General features: G+C 44.1%; 1 protein-coding gene across 1 annotated transcript in view; it reads left to right on the top strand.

Annotated features, from left to right (window-relative positions):
- The window catches only part of pcnx2 (pecanex 2), a gene marked incomplete at both ends in the record, with an annotated part of 50,265 nt that overhangs the window by 20,859 nt on the left and 6,906 nt on the right, over positions 1-22,500 (top strand). Inside the window, 19 exons of the mRNA XM_083650696.1 lie at positions 1,178-1,210; positions 1,817-1,988; positions 2,404-2,514; positions 2,851-2,942; positions 4,175-4,284; positions 4,831-4,939; positions 5,603-5,695; positions 6,738-6,888; positions 7,635-7,776; positions 8,740-8,917; positions 9,598-9,706; positions 9,885-10,014; positions 10,726-10,784; positions 15,193-15,408; positions 16,741-16,994; positions 17,839-18,072; positions 18,981-19,084; positions 19,628-19,772; positions 21,219-21,449. Of these exons, the coding sequence (XP_083506822.1) occupies positions 1,178-1,210; positions 1,817-1,988; positions 2,404-2,514; positions 2,851-2,942; positions 4,175-4,284; positions 4,831-4,939; positions 5,603-5,695; positions 6,738-6,888; positions 7,635-7,776; positions 8,740-8,917; positions 9,598-9,706; positions 9,885-10,014; positions 10,726-10,784; positions 15,193-15,408; positions 16,741-16,994; positions 17,839-18,072; positions 18,981-19,084; positions 19,628-19,772; positions 21,219-21,449 (2,673 nt within the window). The remainder of the gene's footprint in view (positions 1-1,177; positions 1,211-1,816; positions 1,989-2,403; positions 2,515-2,850; positions 2,943-4,174; positions 4,285-4,830; positions 4,940-5,602; positions 5,696-6,737; positions 6,889-7,634; positions 7,777-8,739; positions 8,918-9,597; positions 9,707-9,884; positions 10,015-10,725; positions 10,785-15,192; positions 15,409-16,740; positions 16,995-17,838; positions 18,073-18,980; positions 19,085-19,627; positions 19,773-21,218; positions 21,450-22,500) is intronic.

The following is a 22,500-nucleotide window of genomic DNA, read 5'->3' as shown; positions in this document are numbered from 1 at the left end:
TATTGAACATTTACTCTGAAGGTCTTGTGGTCCAAATGTGTTGGCTCTAAGCCATGACAAGAAAGGCTTTTTAAATTTTAATAAAATCGTAATCAAATAAAAGCTTTTAAAAAGCCTCCTTACAAGATTTTAGAGTGCCGTGGACATTGTGGATACAGCTTACATTTTTCTCACTGGAGCCTTTCTATCTTAGAGGGAGATCTTAAGAGTTTATCTTAGAGGATCTTAGAGTTTTCTATATCATTTATGAACATTTACTCTTGTTACGGCATGGCCTTGAATGTGTTTATCTGATCTGTCATGGTATTCTGGCTCCGCTATAGTCTAGGGTACATTCATTTAGACTACCACACTCAAAGACCGGCGACCGTAAACTGAATTGTAAATCTGGTTTCCACTGAGTTAGCATTGATGGCCACAGCTTAGCATGAAGGCTTTTGGCCCTACCTGACAAGTAGTTCTGGCTTGTATCGTGTTCTGCGCCGACCCACTTCGTCTCCGGGTCACGGGCACCTTGGCCCTCCCCCAGCTTCGTCGGAACATCCACTGGGTTCAGTTTAATCTGAAAGAGTCATTAGTTCATTTATGGTTTAAAATATCTCCCCAGAGAGTCCACATGGTAAGCCTTCATTGTCCACAATCCACACTCTTGTGCACAAGCCAGACTGCTGCCTGGAATGGCATCTGTTCCAGCAAGGTCAACCAATCACAGCCCAAACCTCCCTGGCACGCGCAAAAAATGCTTAACCAATGACAATCACTCAAAATGATTCCTATGATTGACAGCCAAACCAAACAATGACCTCTCCTGAATTACACTAACCGTTTAAGACTGACAGTTCATCGGACCGATGACAGCTCATAAACAACATGACGAACTGATCGAAGCACACTCTGTCCAACGAAAATCCATTCAAGAAATGACCAGTCGGGCCAATCTGTGTGGGTGAAACAAGACTTCTTTGATGGTTTAATGTGAAGACAGAATGATGAATGACATCATTATGTAGATTGAGGATGTTCGTCATGTTGACCTGTTGAAAGCGGAACTGACCTCACATGTGTCACTTGTGACCATTCACTTCCCTTCTGCTAAACTGGCTAGTAGGTAGCGATGCTATTTTCAGTTGCCATGACAATATTGATGAAGTACTGGCTTCCGTGTTTTGCTTTCCAGAGTGTTCAGCCAGATGCAGCCTCGCCAACACATGTGAGTTTAAACTTGTTGTTGATAAGTAGATAGTAACGTAGTATATATATAGTATAATACTACAGTATGTCAGTACTATACTATACTCTACTGTACTAGAAAGCAGGGTTAAGAATATGGAAAGATGCCGTCAGCTTTTTGATTATGAATGTTTTATGACTACAGCAGTGAAAAAGACCAACTTCTGTTCACTGTACCAATATTAGAAGAATAGTCCCAATCCAGTGAAGTTGAAACAAACAGCGCCACAGTGCTGTGCCTCTGCTGAGGTCAGGAAGAGACGAGATGTTTTGGGTTGCATGAAATCAGTAGCCTAGCACAGCAGGTGAGCAGGGGGTCTGCCTGTATGTGCTGCACCTCACTCACTGTAGCTTACAGACTTAAATGTGTATCACGGTCAATTGGCTAATAAACAACAGATTAAAAATCATCAACACTATAAAAGTTAAGTGAGTGGGTGAGAGAGGCAGAGAGAGAGAGAGAGAGCATCTGTTTATATTGTGTGTGTGTGTGTGTGTGTGTGTGTGTGTGTGTGTGTGTGTGTGTGTGTGTGTGTGTGTGTGTGTGTGTGTGTGTGTGTGTGTGTGCGCGTGTGTGTGTGTGTAGGGCCATAACCAGCTGGTGGCCTACAGTCGTGCGGCCTACTTCTGTATCTTCTGCGCTCTGATCTGGCTGCTGGAGCAGCTGCTGAGGGTGAAGGAGCTGCCCGTGTCCACGCTGTACGGGGTCACCATCGTCTGCCACGACGCACTGCGCTTCCTAAGGGACCTGCTAGTCGGTAGGGAGAAACACACTCACTCTCACACACTCACACACACACGCACGCACACATGCACGCACACACACACACACACACGCACACACACACGCACACACACACACGCACGCTGTATCAAATCATAGTCAGTTTCCGCGACATTACATAGACTTACATTAATTTCCTGAAGACTTACCATAACCATAACCACTACTTGCCTAACCATTAGCCTAACCTTAACGTAACCCTAACCTTAAGCTAACCTGGGGGCGAAATCACATCTGCTTGCGCGTTTGCATTGACTTTGTATGAAATCTCCAATTAACACACCTATTCTCTTGTATTTTTTGGTCATCTTCTGTTCAAAAATGATGTGTTGTCTTATGATAGATATTAGACAGATTTTGACTTATTCTTTGTGTTATGCATGTAACAGGTTTTACCTACTGCTTCCCCATCACCTTCCTCGTGGGCCTCTTCCCTCAGATCAACACCTTCACCATCTACCTACTGGAACAGATTGACATGCACTTCTTTGGTGGGACAGGTGAGTAGACATAGTTGTTACCTTCATATTTTCAATATGTCCATGTATAGACGGGTTTAACTCGATAACGTACACATTCTAAAATTGCCCCCAGCTCACTTCCTGTTGCAGTGTTTGCTAGTACAACAACTGACAGGACATAAGCTAGGTTCCAAACGGTTCCCTAGTAACACAAAAAAACACACAAAACCGTCTATATAATTACCATTGCGTGTGTGTGTGTGTGTGTGTGTGTGTGTGTGTGTGTGTGTGTGCGCGTGTGTGTGCGTGTGCGTGTGCGCGTGTGTGTGTGTGTGTGTGTGTGTGTGTGTGTGCGCGTGTGTGTGTGTGTGTCAGCTGCTACAGGTCTTCACTCTGCAGTCTACAGCATCCTACGAAGTCTGATTGCTCTTACTCTACTCTACGGTTTCTGCTTTGGAGCTCTCAAGGTCTTCTGCTCTCCTCTCCTCTCCGCTCCTCCCCTCTCCTCTCTTGTCCCCCCTCTCCTCTCCTCTCCCTCCTCTCCTCTCCTCTCCCCTCTTCTCCTCTCTCCTCTCCCCTCCCCTGCTCCCCCCCCCCGCCGTCTCCCCTCCTCTCCTCTCTCCTCTCGTTCCTTCATATTGTATTGGATCAGTGTTCCTGGCTGTAGGATATAAGAGTAGTGAGATATCAGTTATAAATAGCCTGCAGCGGGAGAACTCACTGATGGATCTAAGTAGGACTGCAGCAGCGAGTGCTACCTAAGTGACTAGAAGGATGTGAGCGGGGGGAGATGTGGCCACTGTCGCACTGTCGTAGCTTTTCAACTGCTTTCAAACCGCATAGATCCTCATGTAGCAAACTGTCACAGAGATTTGTTTTTGGTGTTGTCTGGTCCGGCTTTAACCCTCTAAACCCCAAGTGTAACACATTTTAATCATGTCATAAATCATAAAGGAGATTTATTTGATCATTTATGTTACAAACACTTAAAAAGATGGAATCTATCTACATATACATTTGTCCATGTGCCCACAAGGGTTACCAATATTGGGGGGGGGGGGGGTTCCACATGCTATAAATACATCTACATAGAAATATTTACATTTTTATACAATACCTCTACTCTACACGATACCTCTTGTCCCTTTTTGTCACATGACTGTTCTCAGCCAAGTCATTCGCAGCACCCCAATTTTATTATTATAATTCTTTTAATTTGTTGTGCTGCAGAGCGCCGAATTTAATGTTTTTTTTAACATGATTTGGTTCGTCGAAACGGTTTGTTTTTGTATCAATTTTAAACAACACATGTTGTAGAATAAAGTGATTTGGATTCAATATTATTTTAAGCTTAGATTTGGTTATGTTTCCTGAAGGAAGTGTTCGTCGTCAGACATCATTAGTTTAAGGACCATCGGAAATGTGAAAATACAGTTTATGGCAATGATAAATGGTGTAATTTCTTAAAGAAAACATGCCTTTCACTGTGTGATTCATAAATGTGTGTGTGTGTGTGTGTGTGTGTGTGTGTGTGTCCGTGCGTATGTGTGTTTGTATGCACATGCATGTGTGCGTGTGTGTGTGTGTGTGTGTGTGCGTGTGTGTGTGTGTGTGTGTGTGTGTGTGTGTGTGTGCGTGTGCGTGTGCGCGTGCGTGTGCGTGTGTGTGTGTGTGTGTGTGTGTGTGTGTGTGCTTATAGGAGCCATGGGATGAGCAGCACACCCCGGCCTTGTTCTCTGGTTTCTGTGGCCTCTTGGTGGTTTTCTCCTACCACCTCAGCCGCCAGAGCAGTGACCCTTCCGTACTACTGTAAGTCATTGGTGTGTGTGTGTGTGTGTGTGTGTGTGTGTGTGTGTGTGTGTGTGTGTGTGTGTGTGTGTGTGTGTGTGTGTGTGTTGTGTGTGCGCTGTCCTCTTAATACTGTAACAGACAACTCAATGAAAGATTAGAAAAGTGCAAGGAAAGCAGGTTGAATTAATATACATAAGGACAGAGGAGGCAGCCAGGTGGAACTACATGTAAATCAGAGTGACCACAATCCACTGGAGCTGAAATAAAATAATATGAGAATCATCTTCATAAGCAGTCTTTTCACTTTTAATTTGACTCTAAATTGTTTAAACCAGGGCAACGATAATCTTAGAATTAGAAACACAAAAAATTCGAAACTAGACTGAATTCAATTTCAATTTCTTGATATATTCAATTTATACATTTCTTCAGCTTTCAATTGGGATTCAATTTCAATGCATCAAATCTGTTCATGTTACTCAGCGAATGGGATCCTGCATGTCACTGTGGTTGCCTAACGCATCCCTGGTGTCCTGTCCTTTAAATGCAATGTATATTTTCCAGATCCCTGATCAAGTCGAAGCTAATGCCGGCTCTGGTGGAGAACGAGGAAGAGGAGGAGGAAGACTCCGCCGTTAAAGACCCGCTACCAGAGAAGCTGCAGAACTCAATGGTACCAAGAATTGAATTATAAATATTACTAATATACTAATAATCTAATGTTCCTATGAATCTAATATTGTTTCGTTTGACCCCTAATGTTTTTGTTAGTGGATGATGCTGAATCATGGTTCAGACTATTATTAGACATTTGGATAATATGAGTTGACCATATTGTTCAAAATTCAAGCTTGCACAGCAAAAAATTGTCAGTGTTAATTAAACTCTGAGCATGTAGAAACCACTAATGCCAATGTTTTATATTAATCCACACACCCGTCAGAGGTCATTTAACAATTTTGATCGTTTTGAAACAGCCGCTCCAAAGCCTCTATAAGTGAGCAAACAACTTTCCAATCAACACTTCAAAAATAATAATTGTCACAGAAAAGTTGCTGTACCATAAGTTTCATATACATGGGGAGAGCATGTTGATTTAAAGCTAGTGATGCCAGCTAGACGACACAACATTTTCAGTCTCTGATATGATTATGGGGAAATGCGCATTAGAGAAAAAGAGACTCCCTATGGCATCTTTGATCTCAATACATGTGGATTCCCAACAAGTAGACAGAGATATTCAGACACTAGAGTGATTCAAACAGATCAATGTATTTTCATCCAGTGTGTGCATTTATGAATTATAGTGGCTCTGTCCCCCTCTTGTACTCTGCAGAAGGAGATTCTACTGTCTGATGTGGTTGTCTGCTCCGTGGCCTACATCCTAACCTTCGCCATCACTGCTAGTACTGTGTTTCTGTCTCTTAAGGTGAGACTCCTGCTTGTTTTCTGCATTCATTTTATTCAAGCTCACCACAGAAAATAGCAAAAACCACCCTACACACAGACTACACCTTACTTCTGGTCTCTTACATTTTTAAAGACCCCCTAAAGTCATGTTTCAAGATGTGTATAAGCAACCCGATCTCCCAAAAAATGGTAAAATAGCAACGTTTCGGCTCCGAAATTGTAAAATGGTAACGTACGTTTCTACAGGGGTGGGCGTGGTTTGGGCGTGGTTTACGGAGATTTTCTGTTTCTAACCCCTCCCCCTACCCTAACCCTAACCCTAAGATCTCAGAACGTTACCATTTCAAAATTTTCGAGTCGAAATTGTAACATAGCAACGTTGGTCCAAAACTTTGCTATTTTACAATTTTCTGTGAGACTGTTTTGCAACAAAATACTCTACTTTGAATAATATTTTGTGTCTGATGGTTTTCCCCACAAAAAAAGTTAAATTATCTTGTTAAAATCTTTAAAATGACTTCCCCTCCTTCTGCCTCATTTAAAAATCCAAAGCAACCAATCAGGGTTTTTTTTTTTTTTTTTACTTTAGGGGGTCTTTAAGGAATTCATCTACTTTTTTCCCCATTATCGATTTGTTTTTTATTCATGCTTATCAACTTTCTCTCATTATTCCTGCCTACCAACACGAGCTCCGTGTTCCCTCCGGCTTGGCCGGGCGGCCATACAGGCACAATTGTCTGCGGGTGGGAAGCCGGACTAAGGGAAAGCGTCCTGGTCACTGCACTAGCGCCTCCTCTGGTCGGTCGGGGCGCCTGTTCAGGGGCATGCAGGAAAATGGGGGGAATAGCGTGATCCTCCCACACGTTGCGTCCTGCCGGTGAAACCCCTCGCTGGTGACCGCACATGTATCGGACGAGGCACGTACTAGTCTACACCTCTCCCCGGATCGGCCAGAGGGGGTTGGGAGCAATGATGACCAGGAGTGACAAGGAATTGGCCAAGTGCAATTGGGGAGAAAAGGAAAAGAAAAGAAAGAAAAAACGTTCTCTCGTTGTTTCCAGCCATTTGTGACCATCGTGCTGTACGCGCTGGCGGGGACGGTGGGATTCGTCACGCACTACCTGATCCCCCAGCTGAGGAAGCACCACCCCTGGCTGTGGATCTCCCACCCCGTCCTCAAGACCAAGGAGTACTACCAGTTTGAACCCAGAGGTCAGTCTTCCTGCCCTTATCGTCTACAGCTGATAGCTGTCTGTCTTTGTGAAGACCGATTTGACCAACATTCAGTCTTGATCTTTGTTTAATTCATTTATCTTCCCGTCAATGCATAAGCCGACACTTGGTGTGGTTTCTCTATACTTTGTGAGACAACTTGCCAAGCCACACTCAGCAACACAAACCCCTTGACTCTAGGATGAGGGTTTTCTACTCTGAATAGCCATCTTGGCAACATAATCACTGATGTATGAATGTGACTAATATCCTCAGTCACTGATTATAACAGTCTGTAGAATCCAACACATTGCCACTGAAATGTTAGCCTGGCAAAACCATCCGGTCACGTGAACTCACGTTCTGCTTCGCTTCACGGATCAGTCTGGACTTCTGCCCGCCCACAGCGAAGTCCACGGGCCAATCAGGGGACCTGCGCCGTAGTTGACAACGTAACCGGCGAATCAGGGCTGTCGCTGGCAAAACTCCCACCCACTGAAATCGATGCGGGCTGCTGGAATTCCAGACTGTTTCGTAGACTGACACAGAATGCGACGTCATCATGCCAAGATTTGGACCTGAATCCATCAACAACACGGCTAAATAAATCGTTTTTTTATCTGAGGAAAGTGTTTCGAGGGTTTAGCTAATCTTTAAAGAAAAAGATACTGCCGGAAAAACCTGAGCCAGGCCTCTCTAGTGAGCTGTCGTTCTGACGCCGCTCCTGTTCCTCCTGCCCCCACCAGAGGACGCCGTGCTGATGTGGTTCGAGCGACTCTACGTGGGCCTCCTGTGTTTCGAGAAGTACGTGGTGTATCCTGCCATCGTACTGAGCGCGCTCACTAACGACGGCTTCACCCTCAGTCACCGCAAGAAGCTGGGAATCCAGTGAGTGGACACACGCGCGCACGCGCGCACGCACGCACGCACGCACACACACACACACACACACACACACTCGATATGCTCTGCTGGGCTATCAGGGTCGGAGTCATTCATGAGGTGAATTGAGAATGCAATGCATGGTCAATTCCTATATAATTCCTGGAGTTGGAATTGGAATGTCACCCATCTCTAAAGAACCAGAACTGGAATTTAATTGGAATGTCAGGTGACAGAATGAAATGCCATTTCTAAGAGAGGCGACCTTGACTCGCTGAACATTAGAAATCAAACATTATGAATCAAATGAATGACAGACAATCAGATACCTTCAATCATAATGTATTGATTATGATTACACCTCTGCATCAAATATGATCTGAAAGTAACCTTTGACATCTTATGATATTCAGTGCGGATCATGTATAACTATGTGTAATCCACAGATACAGTATGTGGTAAGTTTTGTGTGTGTTTTTTTTACCTTTATTTATACAGGGGGAGTCTCACTGAGAGCAATGCTCTCTTTTTCAGGAGCGCCCTGTTCACATTCACACATTCATACCTGGAAGCTGACCAGTACAACCACAGTCTGATCTGCTGGCCACTGATCAGCTCCACTGGAGCGGTTGGGGTTAAGGGCCTTGCTCAAGGGCACCTCGGTGGTGGTGGTGGTAATGAGGGAGGGGCAAGCGCTGCCTTTTCACTTTCCCCACCCAGATTTATCCTGCCGGTCCCGGGGATTGAACCGACGACCTCCCGGTCACAAGCTCGCTTCTCTAACCGTTGGGCCACCACTGCCCCAATTAGATTCCAGTTGTAGGTTTTGTTCAAATTCCAAATCCAATTCCTTAGTACCGTAGTTGAATTGGAATCGATGAATTCATTCATGAATTGACTGGCTGAAGATTGTGTTGTTTGTTTGTTTGTTTGTGTGTTGTTTGTGTGTTGTTTGTTTACCGCCTGCAGCTGTGATGCTTTCCTGACCACGGTTGCCGGGCTGAAGCTCCTGCGCTCGTCCTTCTGCGACCCCAGCCTCCAGTTCCTCACGCTGCTCTTCACGCTCGTCTTCTTCCAGTTCGACTGTCCGCACGCCTCCGAGAGCTTCCTGCTCGACTTCTTCCTCATGTCCATCGTCTTCCACAAGGTCAGGAAACAGGACACGGGGCTCGGTGGTGGTAGCAGGAGGTATCTCTTATCATGATGTCATTTTGTAGGCGGAAGGCGGACGTCCTGGACATGTTGGATCTTCACGGGAAAAGTGAACGGGGTTTTAGATTTTGCTTAAATGCATGAAATATGGTCTGTGGTTAACAAAAGTTTATGGGAGTGGTCATTTGTGTTCTTTTGAAACGTAAATGCGTATCTTTTTTAAACGCAATTTTCAGAAAACGCCCTCAAAAGTCATAAAAGTGATTCCCACGTTCATGAAGATTATCCTGCTGAACACAAATTACCACTCCCATACATTTTGTTAACCACAGATCTTATTTTATGCATTAAGCAAAATCCCCATTCACTTTCCCACTGAGGATCCAACATGTCCGGCACGTCCGCCTTCCGACTACAAAAATACATCATCCCTGCGGTACTCTATTTGAGCTTTGTTTTACTATGTGACATGGGGTGTATGAGCGTGTGCGTGCGTGTGTGTGTGTGTGTGTGTGTGTGTGTGTGTGTGTGTGTGTGTGTGCGTGTGTGTGTGTGTGTGTGTGTGTGTGTGTGTGTGTACTGGACTGACTGTGTGTCGTTTCATTTGTGTGTGGCAGTGTGAGTGTGTGTGTGTGTACTGGACTGACTGTGTGTGTTGTTTGTGTTTGTGTCCAGATGCGTGAGCTGCTGCTGAAGCTCCATTTTATCCTGGTCTACATCGCCCCCTGGCAGATTGCCTGGGGCAGCGCGTTCCATGCCTTCGCTCAGCCCTTCGCTGTGCCTCGTATCCTCTGCCAAGACCCGTGTGTGTGTGTGTGTGTGTGTGTGTGTGTGTGCGCGCGTGTGTGTATGTGCGCGCGCGTGTGTGTGTGCACGTGTGCACGTGTGTGTGCGCGCGTGTGTACTCTAAGTGCATCGATACCAATATATCTGCTTTCCTTGACTGCTGGGTGTGCTGGCAGACTCAGCCATGCTGTTGCTCCAGACTCTGTTGACGACCATCTTCTACACGCCGCTGGCTCCGTTCCTGGGCAGCGCCATCTTCATCTCCTCCTACCCGCGGCCCATCAAGTTCTGGGAGCGGAACTACAAGTAAGGCCCTGACGACGAACTACAACTAAGAACTACAATAAAACTAGATGGAGCAAGGTTAGTGTAGTGGTAAAAGCACTCAATTTAGTTTGAAGTATCTCTGATTACTGTAGGAGTGTAAAGTTAGGACTGGCGCGATGTGTTTTGTCTCTCGGACTTCACTGAATAAGCAGTGTTCAGGTGGACTAGCCCTTCCATCAGCACTTTCCCTCAGTGGGAATACAGTCTGGGGAGTATTCCTGAGCTGTTGAATCAGCGGATATATACTGTCCGTATCAGCTGTTTTTCAGCCCTTTTCTCACGGGACCCATTTTAAAATAAGTTTTCATTTCACTCAATAGTGATTTTCTTTTTGAGGCTGTTACTCCATGAGTGACGATATGTGATCCACGCCATCTCACACGAACAATCAAACAATAAATTAAATTGGGAACACTCGAGCACAGTGATACTCAAACCGAGGCTCTAGCAGCATAAACAGTAGCCGTATCATTTTTTGGCCCAATTTTACTTTGTCTCCTGAAATCATGATTTTTAACTGTGATTTTATGAACTTTTAGAATTAAAAAATATGTTTAGATAATAGTCATTGACTGATTGGTCTGTCATGATGCAACATAAGGTAAGACCCAACATGTGGGGGGGAAGGGGAGGTTGACTGGTCTGTCTGGTCTTTAGTGTGAATTGTTTGTTGTGTCCCTCCCTCTGCAGCACCAAGCGTATTGACAACTCCAACAGCAGGCTGGTGTCCCAGGTGGATAAGGAGACAGGTAAGGACTGTTCTTAAGTGGATAAGGAGACAGGTAAGGACTGTTCTTAAGTGGATAAGGAGACATGTAAGGACTGTTCTTAAGTGGATAAGGAGACATGTAAGGACTGTTCTTAAGTGGATAAGGAGACATGTAAGGACTGTTCTTAAGTGGATAAGGAGACAGGTAAGGACTGTCCTTAAGTGGATAAGGAGACAGGTAAGGACTGTTCTTAAGTGGATAAGGAGACAGGTAAGGACTGTTCTTAAGTGGATAAGGAGACAGGTAAGGACTGTTCTTAAGTGGATAAGGAGACATGTAAGGACTGTTCTTAAGTGGATAAGGAGACAGGTAAGGACTGTTCTTAAGTGGATAAGGAGACATGTAAGGACTGTTCTTAAGTGGATAAGGAGACAGGTAAGGACTGTTCTTAAGTGGATAAGGAGACATGTAAGGACTGTTCTTAAGTGGATAAGGAGACAGGTAAGGACTGTTCTTAAGTGGATAAGGAGACAGGTAAGGACTGTTCTTAAGTGGATAAGGAGACAGGTAAGGACTGTTCTTAAGTGGATAAGGAGACATGTAAGTACTGTTCTTAAGTGGATAAGGAGACATGTAAGGACTGTCCTTAAGTGGATAAGGAGACATGTAAGGACTGTTCTTAAGTGGATAAGGAGACAGGTAAGGACTGTTCTTAAGTGGATAAGGAGACATGTAAGGACTGTCCTTAAGTGGATAAGGAGACAGGTAAGGACTGTTCTTAAGTGGATAAGGAGACAGGTAAGGACTGTTCTTAAGTGGATAAGGAGACATGTAAGGACTGTTCTTAAGTGGATAAGGAGACATGTAAGGACTGTCCTTAAGTGGATAAGGAGACAGGTAAGGACTGTTCTTAAGTGGATAAGGAGACAGGTAAGGACTGTTCTTAAGTGGATAAGGAGACAGGTAAGGACTGTTCTTAAGTGGATAAGGAGACAGGTAAGGATTGTTCTTAAGTGGATAAGGAGACATGTAAGGACTGTCCTTAAGTGGATAAGGAGACAGGTAAGGATTGTTCTTAAGTGGATAAGGAGACAGGTAAGGACTGTTCTTAAGTGGATAAGGAGACAGGTAAGGACTGTTCTTAAGTGGATAAGGAGACATGTAAGGACTGTTCTTAAGTGGATAAGGAGACAGGTAAGGACTGTTCTTAAGTGGATAAGGAGACATGTAAGGACTGTTCTTAAGTGGATAAGGAGACAGGTAAGGACTGTTCTTAAGTGGATAAGGAGACAGGTAAGGACTGTTCTTAAGTGGATAAGGAGACAGGTAAGGACTGTTCTTAAGTGGATAAGGAGACATGTAAGTACTGTTCTTAAGTGGATAAGGAGACATGTAAGGACTGTCCTTAAGTGGATAAGGAGACATGTAAGGACTGTTCTTAAGTGGATAAGGAGACAGGTAAGGACTGTTCTTAAGTGGATAAGGAGACATGTAAGGACTGTTCTTAAGTGGATAAGGAGACATGTAAGGACTGTCCTTAAGTGGATAAGGAGACAGGTAAGGACTGTTCTTAAGTGGATAAGGAGACAGGTAAGGACTGTTCTTAAGTGGATAAGGAGACAGGTAAGGACTGTTCTTAAGTGGATAAGGAGACAGGTAAGGATTGTTCTTAAGTGGATAAGGAGACATGTAAGGACTGTTCTTAAGTGGATAAGGAGACAGGTAAGGACTGTTCTTAAGTGGATAAGGAGACATGTAAGGACTGTTCTTAAGTGGATAAGGAGACAGGTAAGGACTGTTCTTAAGTGGATAAGGAGACAGGTAAGGACTGTTCTTAAGTGGATAAGGAGACAGGTAAGGACTGTTCTTAAGTGGATAAGGAGACAGGTAAGGACTGTTCTTAAGTGGATAAGGAGACAGGTAAGGATTGTTCTTAAGTGGATAAGGAGACAGGTAAGGACTGTTCTTAAGTGGATAAGGAGACATGTAAGGACTGTTCTTAAGTGGATAAGGAGACATGTAAGGACTGTTCTTAAGTGGATAAGGAGACAGGTAAGGATTGTTCTTAAGTGGATAAGGAGACATGTAAGGACTGTTCTTAAGTGGATAAGGAGACAGGTAAGGATTGTTCTTAAGTGGATAAGGAGACAGGTAAGGACTGTTCTTAAGTGGATAAGGAGACATGTAAGGACTGTTCTTAAGTGGATAAGGAGACATGTAAGGACTGTTCTTAAGTGGATAAGGAGACATGTAAGGACTGTTCTTAAGTGGATAAGGAGACAGGTAAGGATTGTTCTTAAGTGGATAAGGAGACAGGTAAGGACTGTTCTTAAGTGGATAAGGAGACATGTAAGGACTGTTCTTAAGTGGATAAGGAGACATGTAAGGACTGTTCTTAAGTGGATAAGGAGACATGTAAGTACTGTTCTTAAGTGGATAAGGAGACAGGTAAGGACTGTTCTTAAGTGGATAAGGAGACAGGTAAGGACTGTCCTTAAGTGGATAAGGAGACATGTAAGGACTGTTCTTAAGTGGATAAGGAGACATGTAAGGACTGTTCTTAAGTGGATAAGGAGACATGTAAGGACTGTTCTTAAGTGGATAAGGAGACATGTAAGGACTGTTCTTAAGTGGATAAGGAGACATGTAAGGACTGTCCTTAAGTGGATAAGGAGACAGGTAAGGACTGTTCTTAAGTGGATAAGGAGACAGGTAAGGACTGTTCTTAAGTGGATAAGGAGACAGGTAAGGACTGTTCTTAAGTGGATAAGGAGACAGGTAAGGATTGTTCTTAAGTGGATAAGGAGACATGTAAGGACTGTTCTTAAGTGGATAAGGAGACAGGTAAGGACTGTTCTTAAGTGGATAAGGAGACAGGTAAGGACTGTTCTTAAGTGGATAAGGAGACAGGTAAGGACTGTTCTTAAGTGGATAAGGAGACAGGTAAGGACTGTTCTTAAGTGGATAAGGAGACAGGTAAGGACTGTTCTTAAGTGGATAAGGAGACATGTAAGGACTGTTCTTAAGTGGATAAGGAGACAGGTAAGGACTGTTCTTAAGTGGATAAGGAGACATGTAAGGACTGTTCTTAAGTGGATAAGGAGACATGTAAGTACTGTTCTTAAGTGGATAAGGAGACAGGTAAGGACTGTTCTTAAGTGGATAAGGAGACAGGTAAGGACTGTCCTTAAGTGGATAAGGAGACATGTAAGGACTGTTCTTAAGTGGATAAGGAGACATGTAAGGACTGTTCTTAAGTGGATAAGGAGACATGTAAGGACTGTTCTTAAGTGGATAAGGAGACATGTAAGGACTGTTCTTAAGTGGATAAGGAGACATGTAAGGACTGTCCTTAAGTGGATAAGGAGACAGGTAAGGACTGTTCTTAAGTGGATAAGGAGACAGGTAAGGACTGTTCTTAAGTGGATAAGGAGACAGGTAAGGACTGTTCTTAAGTGGATAAGGAGACAGGTAAGGATTGTTCTTAAGTGGATAAGGAGACATGTAAGGACTGTTCTTAAGTGGATAAGGAGACAGGTAAGGACTGTTCTTAAGTGGATAAGGAGACAGGTAAGGACTGTTCTTAAGTGGATAAGGAGACAGGTAAGGACTGTTCTTAAGTGGATAAGGAGACAGGTAAGGACTGTTCTTAAGTGGATAAGGAGACAGGTAAGGACTGTTCTTAAGTGGATAAGGAGACATGTAAGGACTGTTCTTAAGTGGATAAGGAGACAGGTAAGGACTGTTCTTAAGTGGATAAGGAGACATGTAAGGACTGTTCCTAACTACGGCCCACAGTACAGGCAGCCTCTGCTTCAACAGTAGCCTGGGGCTGTAGTCATCTCTCCACACACATCCATCCATGTAACTGTTGATCCTTTCTTTAGTATTTCTTTGAGTTGTGACTGTGTAAGTACAAGTGTAAATAATTCCTTGTAATTCCATTCATCGTCCTCCGTAGCACTGGAGGCGCTGTGACTATTAGGAGGCTTGCTCCCTATACTTCACTTCCTACTCACAGGCCATTGGTAAGGGTTTCCAGGCCAGGGAGCGAGGTTGTTGTTAGCTGAGCTAGAGGAATGGTTAACTCGGGGTCAGCTCGCCATTCCGAAGTGTCGGCATTCCGATCATTGACTTCTATGCTTTCGGAGAGGCGGCCCTTTTTATCTCCAAAAAATGTTTCGCCGAGAGGTTAGGTTCTGGGGGAGGTTAGGCTTAGGCGTGGGGGGTGGGAGAGGTTAGGTTTAGGGTTAGGGTCTGGGGGAGGGTTCTTTCGCAATGGCGAGACAGATCTCAATTTTGTCGGAATGCCGGTATTTCGGAGTGCCGACATTTCGGAATGCCGAGGTGTCCCCGGTTAACTCACATAGTGACGGACTTCTGTATTATAAACAATATTCCACAACACTGTGTAACTGTGCCCTTCACCACTGTCCTTCTCCGGCAGGTTGCGACGATAACAACCTGAACTCCATCTTCTACGAGTACCTGACGCGCTCGCTGCAGCACTCGCTCTGCGGCGACCTCCTGCTGGGCCGCTGGGGCAACTACAGCGCCGGAGACTGCTTCATCCTGGCCTCGGACTACCTCAACGCCCTGGTCCACCTCATCGAGATCGGCAACGGCCTGGTCACCTTCCAGCTGAGGGGGCTGGAGTTCAGAGGTCATTGTCCCTTATCCTTCCATGCTGCCTACCTTCCTCACTTCCTTCCTTCCTCCCTTCCGTCCATCCGTCTGTCATTCCTTCCTTTCTTCTGTAGGGGACAAATAGAGAGCCAAAGTGGAACATCACTTCCTGCTTCAGCACTGTACCAGAGATTTTCATCCGCCATTTATTTTCCCATAGACATTTCGTAAAATGCTTATAAAAATAGTTGTACTTGGTCAAACCAAACGGATCAGATATATTTAGAAACAAGACAGATCGCATAACATTTCACTCGGACCAAAACGTAAAAAAAATGCGGGTTTAAAGAAAATGTGTTTTCAATGTTGTTGTTTTTTTGTTTTGGTCCGAGTGAAATGTCCTGTGGTCGCTCCCGATTCTAAATATAGCTGAACCGTTTGGTTTGACCAAGTAAAACTATTTTTATAAGCATTTTACGAAATGTCTTTGGGAAAATAAATGGCGAATGAAAATCTCTGGTACAGTGCTGAAGCAGGAAGTGACGTTCACTTTGCCTCTCTAATACAGTTTCACCCTTGTCAGTAATGAACGAGCAAAGGTTCAAAAAGTGTCGTCCACCTCATTGTTCCAGACGAGTAAAAAGAAGTGACAAAGAAAGTCACCAGATAGAATAAGCAAAGACATACATGTCGGCATAAAGCCAAAATCACTTGGCTTGAAGACAAACCCACTTAGATCAAAGACAAGCCAGAGTTTGGGTTTCTTGACTTAAAGCCAAAAACCTCGCCTAATATGGAAACATAGGAAAATGCATATGTATTGCATAATATATTCCACATATAAGAAGACTCAAAAGCATTTCATAGCCATATATAGCAGTGTCACATGCACTGATTCCCTCACCATGGAATGTAGGTAAAAAACACTCTGAGAACAAAGAACTGAGTATGCTATTCATTAAAAAAGGCACAATATTAATTTTATTTCTTACACTTCATTCTTTGCTTCCTTCATACATACATACATACATACATACCGTACATACATACATACATACATACATACATACATACATACATACATACATACATACATACATACATACATACATACATACATACATACATACATTCTTTCCTCCGTTCTCTTATATGGCAGAAGTGAGAATGATTGCTTTCAGTGAGTATATTGATCATTTCATTGCCTAAGCGACTGACCCCTGATGTGGACCGGTGACCTGTCCAGTGTCTTTCCTGCCTTCTGTCCAATGTTTGCTGACCTTGAAAAGGAATAAATGATGTGATGAATGAATGACGTAGCATCTGACTGGACTGACTGACTGCCTCCATCTCTCTCCACCCCCCACAGGCACGTACTGCCAGCAGCGGGAGGTGGAGGCCATCACAGAGGGAGTGGAGGAGGACGACGCGTGCTGCTGCTGTGAGCCGGGCCACCTGCCCCACGTCCTGTCCTGCAACGCGGCCTTCAACCTGCGCTGGCTGGCCTGGGAGGTGACGGCCACCAAGTACCTGCTGGAGGGCTACAGCATCAGCGAGAACAACGCCGCCACCATGCTGCAGGTGTACGACCTGCGCAAGCTGCTCATCACCTACTACCTGAAGGTACTCTTTCACTGCAAATACAGTCAGAGCCAAAGTCGCACCCACTTCCGGGTTAAGCATATGAACCAAGGGATTTCATCCGCCATTTATTTTGCCACAGGCATTTCAGTAAAATCAGTGGATGAGCCCCCTCTTTCCTGACCTCGGGCGTGCCTCTAGGCACAGCCCAGTCCAGGGAAGTAGTCACCACAGACGGGCAGTCTGTGGGGGTGGGGGGGTCGTTCACAAGAACCAGTCTGTGTCCGGCACATGGAACACTTGCGAGTGTGAAAGCCAACCGTTTCCGAACCACACGGACAACCCACGGGCGAGGATCAACTCCAGGCATAGCTCCAGGCATAGTTGATAGTTGATCGTTCCCGGGTGCGGAACGGAACGGAACGAAAGCAATCGTTCCCAGTGAGAAAGCACCATAAAGCATGCCACTTGAAATCCTCTTTAAATTAAAAAATACACTTTAAATCTGCTAGAAATTTTTTAAAGTATCGGTTCAGGCATCGATACTGTTTTAAAAGTATCGTTTTAGCACTGGTATCGGAAAAATCCGAAAGGATACCCATTCCTACTTAATGCAATAGTCATAATCGTGAATGGCAGCTTGCCAACAGTGATCGCTGATGTATTCGGTGGCCATAACACACTGGTATGTGTGCACGTGTGAGCGTGCACGCACTCTCTCCACTTCTCTCTCTCTCTCTCTCTCTCCCTCTCTCTCTCTCACTGTTGCTTTCTCTCATTCCTATCAGATCTACCGCCCACTTGCTGCTGCTCCTTCTCCCTTCCTCCTCTCATCCCCTCTTCTCTACCTCCTTCTCCTCCCCCTCCCGCCCCCCTCTCCTCCCAGAGCATCGTCTACTACCTGGTCCAGTCTCCCAAGCTGTCGGGCTGGCTGAAGGACGCGGCCATGCAGGAGTCGCTGCAGTCCTACACCAAGTGGCACCACATCGAGCGCGACCCGCAGGTCTTCAGCGTGAAGATCGACGAGGACTACGTGCACTGCCTGCAGGGCGTGACGCGCGCAAGCTTCTGCAACGTCTACCTGGAGTGGATCCAGCACTGCGCCAGCAAGATGGACACGGTAAAACATCAGTTGGAGATTTACGCTCTCAAGCTTCATTAGAGTTTAGAGATGTGGTTCTCAACGTGGGCACCGGAGACCACGAGGGATCCTTTGAGAGGGTTCCAGGGGGTCCCCAGCAAACTGATTATTTTTGCACAATTAAAAAAAAAAACCCAAAGATGAGAAAGATAACATAATGTACAGTGCAGGGAGAGGCAGAAAACCCAATGGGCTTATTTGAAGCCTCGCCTAAAAGTTACAATTTCACAATGTTATAGAAAACACAAAACAAGTTAAACATACAGGAAAAAATCATACGACTACATGAAAGAGATGACAAAGTAATAATAATGTATATGTATATCAACAAGAACAAGAGCATCAAAATAAAAGCAAAAGAGAGTGTTGTTAAACTTTAGCATTATTTAATTTAGAAGTAGAGAGTGTACAAGAATGGCTGTTCTGATCATAGTTTCTCTGTTGTCTCTCTACCTACAATACAGACAGTCGTGGAATTCTAGACAAAATCCTATCAAATAATATTCTCAGATTTGAGTCAGAAAGACAAAATCTCAGCATGTGTAAATCAAGGGTTCTTGATATGAAAAAGGTTGAGAATCACATATGAGAAAATCATTTTCTACAAATCAGGTCTGCTCCTCATTCAGAAGTCCAGTATAGTAGTAAACTGCATTATTGTGAAAATGTGAAAATTCCAACTGTGAAATATTCTTCACACCTTCGCTGCAGATTTTCACACAACTATCACAAGAGAGAATAGTCACAACAAATGTTCCGTGGGACTGTGCGAAATCTGTAAAAAAATATATTTTTCATTGCATTCATGCCAATATCTAATGTTTGACCTGTGTGTGCATGTCTGTGTGTGTCTATGTGTGTGTGTGTGTGTGTGTGTGTGTGTGCAGCCTGTAGACAGTGATGAAGACTCTCCTCTGGTGACTCTGTCTTATGCGCTCTCTGTCCTGGGGAGGAGATCCCTCGGCACTGCATCACACAACATGTCCAACAGGTACTGTTAGGCCCGCGGTGATTACAGCACAGACAGGCCAAGGAACAGTAGGAACATCACGTGAAGGAAAGTCATTTGCTTTTATAGACCCCGAAATCAGTCAAATAAAAACAAAAATAACATATTCAAAGCTTTTTTCTTTTAGAATAAACCTAGAAATAGTAATAAATGAAGTGAAGAGGCGTATTCTTCCTTGCTTCCCGATTCGTGTAATAGCGCTTTGACTTACATTGCTGAAAAAATATTTACATAAAAATACAGGATTAAGGACAATGGATATGTTTAGATGAAGTGCAGAGACTCCAGACTCTATGGGGAGAAGATAGTGGGCATTGTCGATAGATATAGTGCAGTTAGGCAGCGGTACCAGAAGGGGGCAATAGTGGCTAAATCTTTACACATCCACAACATTCAGACATAAGCTACAGTATATTAAACATGACAATTGATTCACGGATTTTGTCTTTGTTTGGTTTAAATACATTCAACTTTACTGTCTCGTAATCTCTCTCTCTTTCTTTACCTACCTACCTACCCACAAAGTCTGGAGTCATTCCTGTATGGTTTCAACACCTTGTTCAAAGGGGACTTCCGCATCGCCACCAAGGACGAGTGGGTGTTCGCCGATATGGACCTTCTGCAGAAGGTGGTGGCTCCTGCAGTCAGGATGAGCCTCAAACTGCACCAGGTAGTGTTTTTACCACAGCGATGGACCAGTGGTCCCACTGAAAATTCAGGCCACTCAGGCACTCACCCACCCAGGGGAAATGGCCGTAGATTGGGATAGGAATGTGGTAGAGACTCAGGATTCGAGGGGTGGGTAGGAATAGTGGGGATATGTGTGGTTTTTGGCAGAGGGGGAGTTAGGGACTAGACAGTCAGAATTTGACGGGTGAGTAGGATTACTGGCTCGGGGGATATGGGTGGTGTTTGGGTGAGGAAGGTGCTAGAGCAGGGGTGCCCAACCTTTTTTGACCCAAGATCTACTTTTCAAGTAGCCAGCCTCCCGAGATCTACCAGTCCAGTTTCAACATCGCAAACGCACACACATCATTTCCAGCCTGCAGTAACTAACCTCACAACACTTTCTCGTTGTCCCACAACCACTTGACATTAGGGCTGTGAATCTTCACTGGCCTCACGAGCAGTGATTATTATTATTTTTTTTTTTTTTATAATCGATGTTTGACGCGATCGACCTGGGGTCAGTCCGCGGTCGACCAGTAGGGGATATGGGTGGTGTTTGAGGGGGGAGGGAAAGGTGGGGGGAGGGGAAAAAACACCGCCGTCTAAAAGATTTGTGTTTGTTATTTAGATCATAAGGAGTGCTGCTCTGTCCTCTGGCCTGCAATCCTGTTTCCTGCGTCTCCCTGTTCCTCTCTCTGCCTCTGCTCACTATTTTCAATTTACCAAATTTACGATTCTTCACATTTTAGAATAACAGTAAATGATAATTCAAGAAAGGACAAGGACGGCACCCCAACTGTTCCAACTCCTCCCCTCTGGCGGGCGCTACAGAGCACTGTGTTACGCCAAAACTACCAGACACAAAAACAGTTTCTACCCACAGGCCATCACTCTGAGTAGCACTTAAAATCTCTCACTTGAACACTTTTGCGAACACTGAAACCACTTCACTTCGATCACTTTGAAAATGTCGCCAGCTTGAACACTCAATGTGCAGTAACCTGTAGCACCTACCCCTGTGTATATACATGTAACGCCCCCTCCCCCCACGTACGCACACCACACACACTCACTGAAAGCTAGTCGCCCTTCCTCACCGTGTGTAATGACAATTTCACGTAAAGAATAACAGTTAAGACATCAAAACTATGAAATAACACAAATGGAATCATGACATGCAGTGACCAAAAAAGTGATACATAAATCAAAACTATCTTCTATCTATCTATCTATCTATCTATCTATCTATCTATCTATCTATCTATCTATCTATCTTTTTGCAAAGGCTTTAGAAAGCAATCCATAAATAGGCATCAACTTCGCAATTTATATTTGTCGAAGAAACACATTTCTAGCATATAAGCCCTTAGATCAAAATGCCTTTAAGATGCATACACACATTGTCTTCATATTTTCATTCGATTCTACCGTTACCGCCCCCTCTCAGGACCACTTCACGTGCCTGGAGGAGACGGAGGAGGCATCCATCTTGTATGAGGCCATCAGTAACTACCGCAGCAGCTTGGTCATTTGCCACGAGAGCGACCCCGCCTGGCGCAAGGCAGTACTGTCCAGCCGCGACACACTGCTCACGCTCAGGCACATGATCGACGACGGCACGGATGAGTACAAGATCATCATGCTGTACAAACGCCACCTCAGCTTCAAGGTCATCAAGGTAAAGTGTCATAAATTACTTAACGCCCCTTCAAAAAAAGCATTGTCAAATCTCCTCTGGTCCTCCAAAAAGTATTCCAATTCCACTACAGATGACTGAATACATGCTGCAAAATATAACATATTCCATTAGATTTCTCAAGTTAAGTAAGCTATTGTGAATACTTTGGATACTTTTGGAATACTTCAAAATCGTCTGAGCGCACTCTGGGTCACTCTGAATGTACACAAACATGAGGGCAATGTGGTCACGATGCGCACTGTTGTAATGTTGCGACTTTCTTCAGCATGTTTGCAAGTCAAATATACATGCATTTCCCATTGACATATATAATAGAGTCAGTGGTATTTCCATGGCAAAAACGCATTCGTGACTGTGTGTCTCCTCCAACATTGCCATTGCCTTGTTGTGGTGTGTGGCAGGTGCACGGCATGCATGCGCACAAATTGGTGCACATTTTTTAGAAACCTACTTATGGGAAACGCATGCCTCATATGAATTTGAGAGAAAATTGAACAAGAGTTTGAGTTTTTTTGAGTTTGAGTTTATTAATTCTGACTTGCAATACAATCATTGAATTATGCAGAATGTACACTTGAAATAAAAGACAATATACAGTACATATTAAAACAAACCCAAACGTCAAATACATACAATATTATCCAAGATTACAGATGATTACAAAGAGATGGTGGAGTTTTTCAGTCTATTTGTTCTGTTTTTTTGGCAAAGACAACTGACTGCTTTGCGCAGCGTCTTCCTTACTAGGAGGGAGGATGTGGTGGAGCGGGTGGTTAGGCTGCTGCATATCCTGAATCAGCATCACAGTAACAAAACAAACAAAGTAATCCCTATTGTTAAAGACAGTAAACTGTATTCACAGTACCACAAATCTTAACTCTAACTGTAATTCAATAGGTACAGTTACTCATATTTTGTATTTTAAATACAAAGAAAGAAATTGTGTACATTTTAAAATAAAATGCATTAATCTGGTGCACTCTGAGAGCAAAACGAAGAGGCTAGTAGATCTATGGAGAACTACACACAT

The sequence above is a fragment of the Poromitra crassiceps genome (assembly GCF_964638095.1).
Source record: "Poromitra crassiceps genome assembly, chromosome: 14".
NCBI classification, from domain to species: Eukaryota; Metazoa; Chordata; class Actinopteri; order Beryciformes; family Melamphaidae; genus Poromitra; species Poromitra crassiceps.
Note: the sequence above shows the minus strand (reverse complement) of the source record. Positions and strands in the feature narration are given on the sequence as shown.